At 40.7% G+C, this 8,104-nt stretch overlaps 1 protein-coding gene across 1 annotated transcript in view; it reads left to right on the top strand.

Annotated features, from left to right (window-relative positions):
• The window catches only part of LOC109964329 (heterogeneous nuclear ribonucleoprotein L-like), a 46,198-nt gene that overhangs the window by 24,167 nt on the left and 13,927 nt on the right, over positions 1-8,104 (top strand). Inside the window, exon 7 of the mRNA XM_020607550.1 lies at positions 1,587-1,659. Coding sequence (XP_020463206.1) covers positions 1,587-1,659 — 73 coding nt within the window. The remainder of the gene's footprint in view (positions 1-1,586; positions 1,660-8,104) is intronic.

Below are 8,104 nucleotides of genomic sequence, written 5' to 3'. Positions count from 1 at the left end.
GCCCCTGGCTGCGCCTAGAAATTCTGTCCATAAAAATAATGAACAGAACCGGTGACAAAGGGCAGCCCTGCCGGAGTCCAACATGCACTGGAAACAAGTCTGACTTACTGCCGGCGATGCGAACCAAGCTCCTGCTCCGGTCGTACAGGGACCAGATGGCCCTTAGCAAAAGGCCCCGGACCCCGTACTCCCGGAGCACCCCCCACAGGGCGCTGCAAGGAATACGGTCGAATGCCTTCTCCAGATCCACGAAACACATGTGGACTGGTTGGGCAAACTCCCATGAACCGTCCAGTGTTCCACGGCCAGGACGAAAACCGCGTTGTTCCTCCTGAATTCGAGGTTTGAAAATATGCATACTCGATATATTTTTTTGATACCAAAGGGAGAAATCGACACCCTATTAAGGGCACAAAATTGATGTTAAAAAACAGTATAACGTGGCTATAACATGACAAAGTCCAACGTTATACAGGAAAGCATTCTTATAACATATCCTCTTAGTACTGGGATCAATTTGCGACCCTACTCTGGCCCTCCCTTACTACACATTCAATAGTGGTACGTTTGAGTGTGTGTATGCATATGAACACACCTACTTTTAAGAATATAAATGTTTGTGGGTCTGTGCGTACACTTGTGTGCGTGCATGTGTATGTGTGTTTGGATATATCTTTATGTTCTGTATATGAGTATGTGAATTCCTGTGCAGTGTATGTACACTATGTTCTTATAACATTCTGCCTTACATTATTCCTATTCTTTGTTTTAATTGTGCAGCAATTTCTAACAATTTTTAAAAAGTATTATATAAATAAAACATTATTAGTATTTTTCTTAGCCAGTAGCAGAGAACAGCAGAATGACTGAAGTAGACATTGTCACACATACTGTATGTTTAGGCACAACAGCATCTAGCTAAATTTACTAAATATTTTCCTATCTACTGAATCTCTGCTGCCTGAGATTCCTCGACCCTGATAGCTCTAAGGGTGGTGATTAGCTTAGTTTTGAGTCAACAACAGGACTTAGCAGTTTACTGGGCCTCTTTATAGATGTCGGTGTGTTGGTCATTCAGGTACATTACTTAATTAATTGTGCTAGTACCTTTTGTTAGCAGTGCTAACTGCTAGCTACTCTGTAGCATCACTGTAGTGCTCCAAAAGCCCTGTGCAGAGATGGGAGAGCTTGTTGGACAGACAACCATCTCTGCAGCACTGCATAAGTCAGGCCTTTATGACAGAGTGACAATATGGAAGCTACTGCTGACTGAAAGGCATATGAAGGCAGTACAAACCAAATACATAAAAAAGGATGCCTGCTCGTTTTAAGAATAGTAAACAATGAGCGCTGGTAGACAGTTAACCTTTACTGTGTCTGCCTGCTGCTTCACTTTCTCAGACAACATTGAGAAGCACTTTTATTTTTGCACTTTAATATCAATCTGAGAAGGATTTGGATATGGGCAGTAGTTTGTGTTTTTAAATTAGCTTTATTAAATAAAAGTGGAACATCAATGGAGCTCCTGTATATCTGTGACACATTAAACCAGATCCTAAATGAATCTTTCGTCTTTGTGTCAACAGCCAACTCGTCTGAACGTGATTAAGAACGACAATGAGAGCTGGGACTACACTAAACCATACCTGGTCAGACGAGGTAAACACACGCTGCCTTCCTCTGTTTCTCTTTTGTCTCTAATTAATACTTACATAAAAGTTAGACTATGGCCACTGGAGTGCATGGGCTGCTCCTGTATTTGTTTACAGTACAGGAGATCCTGTGATATGAAAGGTAGGAGCCCGGTTACAGCCTGAATTTTTTGTAGTGACACGTTACCCTCCGCTGCAGCTTTCTTTGATTCATGTTGCGCCATTAGATGAAAATGGTCTTCACCATCATTTGTGTCCAGCTCTTCAGTAATTATGGGTCAGTCTCCAACTGTGGATTTACAGTGTAGTCATAAACATTGTGGACCGTAGACCTCCATCACACCAAGACTTCTCCACCTCCCGTCTCTCCATCTCCAAACTAAACACTCACACCAGCCAGTCACCGAACTCTCATAAGCCTGCACCTCCGCTTACCATGGGAAGAGAGAGAGAAACATTGAGGGAGAGAGAGAGAACAGAGAAAAAGGGATGGACATCAGGCTGACCATGCACAGCAACTTTCTTCCATCTTCACTTCTACAACCCAGCAAAAAGAGAGAGGGAGAGAGATGGATCTCACTCCTGCTGACCACCATGCAGCTGCTGCTTCAACATGCCCAGGAGGCCTCAGCCCCACTTCTGTCTGCAGGACTCCAGTAGCACTTCCTTTTATAAATCTACTCCACCCCGTGTTTTTAATCTCCTCCTCTGTCTGGCAAGTTTTTCATGGCCTAATGTCTGGTCCACACAGTGTGATAAGCTTTTCAAGGCATCTAGATTCTAGATTTTACTCTCACTGGTTTGTGATGATGAAGCATGCCTTTCAGCAGATAGACGAAGATTTACTGTATATCCTGAATGAAGTTACTTGGCTTAAAGAGCTTTCTGGTTAGCAGTAAACCCTGTGGACCAGACATACTTGTTGTGGCCAGTCAAGTCTACAGTATGAAAGTCTGGCCTAATCTTTGCTTTCTCTCCTTTACTCCATCTGAATGAGGGCTGTCACGATATCAAATTTTCATTTGACCTTTATTGTGGCACAGAATGTCATAACAATGGTATATTCTTTGGTCGTCTTGCATGCACAGCTCTTTTAAGATCTACCCACAAATTTTCAATGATGTTTAAATCAGGGGACTGTGATGGCCATTCCAAAACCTTCAGCCTGCGTCTCTTGAGGTATTCCATAGTGGATTTCGAGGTATGTTTAGGATCATTGTCCTGTTGTAGAAGCCATCCTCTTTTCAGCTTCAGCTTTTTTACAGATGGTGTGATGTTTGCTTCCAGAATTTGCTGGTATTTAGTGGAATCCATTCTTCCCTCCACCCGTGCAATGTTTCCTGTGCCACTGGCTGCAACACAACCCCAGAGCATGATAGATCCACCCCCATGCTTAATAGTTGGCAAGGTGTTCTTTTCATGAAATGCTGCTCCTTTTTTTCTCCAAACATGCCTTTGCTGATTGTGTCCAAAGAGTTCTATTTTAACTTCATCAGTCCACAGCACTTGTTTCCAAAACGCATCGGGCTTCTGTAGATGTCCTGTTGCATACTTCAGACGTTGGATTTTATGATGGGGACGCAGATAAGGTTTTCTTCTGCTGACTCTTCCATGAAGGCCTTGTCTGTGCAAGCATCGCTGCACAGTGGAACGGTGCACCACCACTCCTGAGTCTGCTAAATCTTCCTGCAGGTTTTTTGCAGTCAAATGGGGGTTTTGATTTGTCTTTCTGACCAGCATACGAGCAGTTCTGTCCGAGAGTTTTCTTGGTCTTCCAGATCTCATCTTGACCTCCACAGTTCCCCTGATCTGCCATCTCTTAATTACATTTCTTACTGTGGAAACTGCAAGCTGACAACGCTTTGCTATCTTCTTGTAGCCTTCTCCTGCATTGTGGGCGTCAATAACTTTCATTTTCAGGGTCTTACACAGCTGCTTAGAGGAACCCATGGTTGCTGGGTGTCCACAAGTGTGTGCACAAGGTTTGAAGAGTCAAAGTATTTGTACAGCTTTGAAATTGGCATTTACCAATGACAGCTGTTGCTGTGCATCAGATCTAACGAGCTGATTAAGGTCTGATACCTTGTGAGAGACTTTGAGACTCTGGAACTCTTAGGGTGCCCAAACTTTTGCACCATGCCATAATAATGTTTTTATTTTTTATTTTTGTTCAATTTATGGCATAAGAAGTAACTATGCATCACTGTTTGCAGAAAATATTGTGCATTTTTTCCATTTCCAAGAGAAACTGTGTTAACATCTGTTCAAATAAAAAATCACCAAAATCTGTTATTTATCAAGGGGTGCCTAAACTTTTGCATAAGACTGTATATACAGTAACATAATATTAAGAACCACTCTGAAAACACTCATTTAGCTGTTTACTGTAAAATTCAAGCACAGTAGTGCAGTAGAGAAAGACAGTTAATTAGAATAGTAGCTGGCTGTAAATGAACCTAGGAGGCAGAGAATTTTGAGACTGTGTATGTGGCCTTGTTTACGTGTATGTACTTGTGGGGATGGAAAACTAGGAGCACACTGCTTTGCCGGGACTTGAGGCTGGGCTCTGTGACTAATTCATTGAATTTTACAAAAATGATGGGGTATAAGGTTAGAGCAAGTGTCAGCTTTGGTTAAGGCTATGGAAGGTATTAGGGTAAGAGTTTCTCCTGGAAATGAATGCAAGTCCATGTACAGACCATGTAAGTGATGACCACAAGGATGTGTGTGTGCGTGCCCCTGGTAATACTCGTTGTGGGGATTGAAACCTGTTTACACATACAGTATTTTGGGGACTTGGCCTTCATTATTGCGAACAGATGATGGTCCCCACCATGCATTGTAGGGTGATGACTTGGTTTAAGGTTTGGTTAGGTTAGGGTGAAGTTAGGGTAGGGTAATGGTTAAGGATAGGTCTGTAGACATTAACATTAAACAACAGACGCAAGTGAATGTAAGATTGTGCACCCATTTTAATTACATTTTTAAATCGCTGACTGTGACAGTATACACTCCTAAACTTTGTCTTTCCTGGTGGAATTCAGTCAGTTGCACATTATATTTAATTGGCGTAACAGTGGTGGGAAAGCTAGGTTGAAAGCCTAGCTTTGCAAGCATCCAAATACTTTACACTGGAAGAACCTGAGAAATGTAGTTTGCTTAAGTTACTTAGAAAAAGTAGTTCAAATTATTTGTAAAGAATGATCTAACTGGCAATGTGTATGTGTTACAAACTATAATACAAAACTCACATCAGCAAAAAAAGCCACTCACTTGAGTTTATTTATTGAGTTTATTAGAACTGGGCTTTTCACAGTCACAACATTGTGACACAAAAATGACAGAAAAGTAAGAAATGCTATGTAAATATGAAGGTAGTTGAACTACCAAGAAACTGCTGCAAAATGTATTTGAACTACTAGTTTAATTACATATAGTTTACTAATGGAGTGGTGTCATCACCACGTTTGTTTACACACAATGTTTTATGTTATCTGTAGACATCAGCGGCAGCCTCTCATTGTAGGCTATATTTTATTTAGTCACAATTAGAAAGTAAATGATCTGTGTGAGTGGGTGTGCTGTGTTAGGAAACCAAATTCAATCTAGCCTGAATAATAAGAGCTATTAACTGTATTGTTTGACTAAATGGCACAACATTGTTCTTTATGCTTTTGTAAATACTGTGATAATAGTGAAAACCAGTATATCGTGACACCCCTGATCAGAGTCCCCTGATTACAGTAGCTGTACATTGAGGTACATGCACAGATGTGCCGTTCACATTGTTACATTTCAGCACCTCACTAAAAAAGAGGCCAGATGCCTGTGTCGCTGACAGTCTCTGCTATCTATGCATGGCCATGTGTACAGTGAACTACTACAAATGCTGCACTCTTTGAACTGTATTTAGTGTGTAGCTGAGGATTATTTCTGAAACGTTTTATACTATGTGATAAGATCGATGTTGGGGTCAATTCCTTCTTTATGCAGTCAGTTCAGGAAATGAGGTTAACTTGCAGACAACATGAATCTAAATATCTGTGACATCTAAAGCTTCTTTATAGTGCCTATTAAAAACTATGTTTATTAGCTAAGGCCCTGCTCCTTTTATATTTTGTTCCGTTTTCAGAGGCCAAGGATAGTGAACATGTCCAGTCTCTGTTTACAATAGTAGTTAAGTGAAGTGGCATGAAAATCATGGTCACTTTTATGATTTTAATAATATAAACCTTTTTGCAATGACCCAAGGGCCTTTTGTGTAGTGCCACCTGCAGAAGAAACTTTGATGGGCTACTGTGTATAATGAAGAGTGAGCCTGTATAACTCACTAATGCAGGCTTGGACCATCGTGTTTTAAAGTGATTCATGAAACTGACAGCACTGTGAACTGGCTCCAACTGTGTCATAGATGAAATATTCTCTAAGTAGATACATATCTACAGTGTTTTATGTGCAATGGAGGCACATTGTAAGGACACAACACAAGTCGTGACTGACTGTTGTCTCTGAGTAGCAACGGTGATCACTCTTCACATGTTTTATTAGAAGGACTTAGAGTTTATCACAGACAGAAATGATAGAGAGGAGAGGTGAGTCTTCACATGTTTTATTAGAAGGACTTAAAGTTTATCACAGACAGAAATAATAGAGGGGAGAGGTGAAGCATGTATAACAGTTTGTTAAATATTTAAACATTCTAACCAAATGCATGGTATTATGTTTATTTTCTGCAAGTGAGAGACATTGGAAGATATTTAACTAGAGACAAGTATATTCTTCACACCAGAGGTTAGCAGGCGTCTCCACCACAACACCAGACAGGATCAGTCTGTGTTGTGCTTCATAGATAAACTTGACCAGTTATCCACCTCCCACTGTGTTCAGCAGCTGAGCAGTACTACTGCATTTATGGGAAAAAGGGTTATAAAGTTTAGTGTTTCCACAGGGGGTTGTGTAAAAACTAATTGTCCTCAAGTCATGTTACCTGAGTCAGTCGGTGAGTGAGCTCAACAGACTTCTGTCGCCCTCTGTTTGTGCTTTGGCTCCAGCAGAGCAGTTAAGATGCAAGAGTTGTGACACTGAAAGGTCAAAAATGGCAGCAGGTCAGGTGACTCGTGGAGCTTCAGAGAGTTCCAAATAGTTGATTAAGATCCATTGTTTTCTGCAGGGAATAGTGGGATTTATCAGCAATTACTATTTTTAACGACTTGTACAGCCTTGCAAACAAATTTCGTGTTCTGTTGTTGTAGATAGCTCAGCTAATTTAGCTAGTTAGCTAGGTTCCTAATTATTAAAGTAACCCAGTTTTAGAGAGGGAGTCAAAAAGGTTGTAAATCATGTTTTGAAACATGTCTCTAACTTAAATGTCACGAGTATGATTATTGCTATTGAGTTGAAACATGTCTCTAACTTAAATGTCATGAGTATGATTATTGCTATTGATTTCAGCTTCTTACTTTGGAAAATAGCAGACAAGTCAACATAACTCTGTGGCACAGCTACTATTGTTTGGTAGTATTCGACTTCTCAGTGATCCACCATTACTGTAAAAAACAGTCAGTCAGTGGAGATGTTGCCACACTCCTTCCTAATCCACTGTGGGCATTGTAAAACAAGTCTCCATTCACACTACATTGGCTCATTTTCTTCTGCATATAGTAGTGTTAGTTAGAGACCGCAGAAGAAATGTCAACTGCTGCTGCTGACTGCAGCATTAATCACCAATAATAAAGAAGTTAATACACTCTACCGACACTTCTTCATGACAAGGATCGACTATTGACGTAAACAAGTACAGACTTTGGCTTAAAAGGTGCCAAGTTCTGTGCATAGAAATAAACCTTAGATGAAAATTTAGTGTCTTTGTGTCTTCTTAGCTTCCCTAGTTGAGAGAAGTAGACCTCATGGTCAAAGTGGTTTCCGTTAACCTAGTTTTAGAGTTTGCACGCGTTCACCATGCTACGGCAGTTCTCTCAGCCAAAGTAAGCCTATTGTAACTTTATAAAACATTATAACAGCATAATTGAAGAGCTGGATATTCAGTGATAGCTTTTTGTCTCAGTCGGTTATGTTCATTGCAGTAAAGATCAAAAAGATCTTGGTAGCTGATAGGTACACCAGCGTTCAGCTGCCCCTGTGACTAAGCAGGTTCTTGAAACATGCAGCCTGATTGTACAGTATGTGCTGCTAAGCTGTGGTGTGAAGGTCAGTGAGGATGGCTATCTTGCTATTTTGATTCTCCATGCTTTCTCACTTTTCACTGCTGTAGTATCTCTTCTCTAAATGTATCTCTCTTCAGGACACAAGGCAATTGCATGCATCACTACTCTGCAACATAACTGCTGACCTGTGTGTGTGCAGTGGGGGGGTGCTGACACAGGCCTTAAGGGGGAAAAATCATGTCAATGTGCCTCCATTGTAGTGTATAGCTTATATGTTATGTATATATA

This window comes from Monopterus albus, unplaced genomic scaffold (assembly GCF_001952655.1).
Source record: "Monopterus albus unplaced genomic scaffold, M_albus_1.0 scaffold87.1, whole genome shotgun sequence".
In the NCBI taxonomy this organism is placed as follows: domain Eukaryota; kingdom Metazoa; phylum Chordata; class Actinopteri; order Synbranchiformes; family Synbranchidae; genus Monopterus; species Monopterus albus.
The sequence above is the reverse complement of the archived record's forward strand: the minus strand, read 5'-3'. Positions and strand labels throughout refer to the sequence as shown.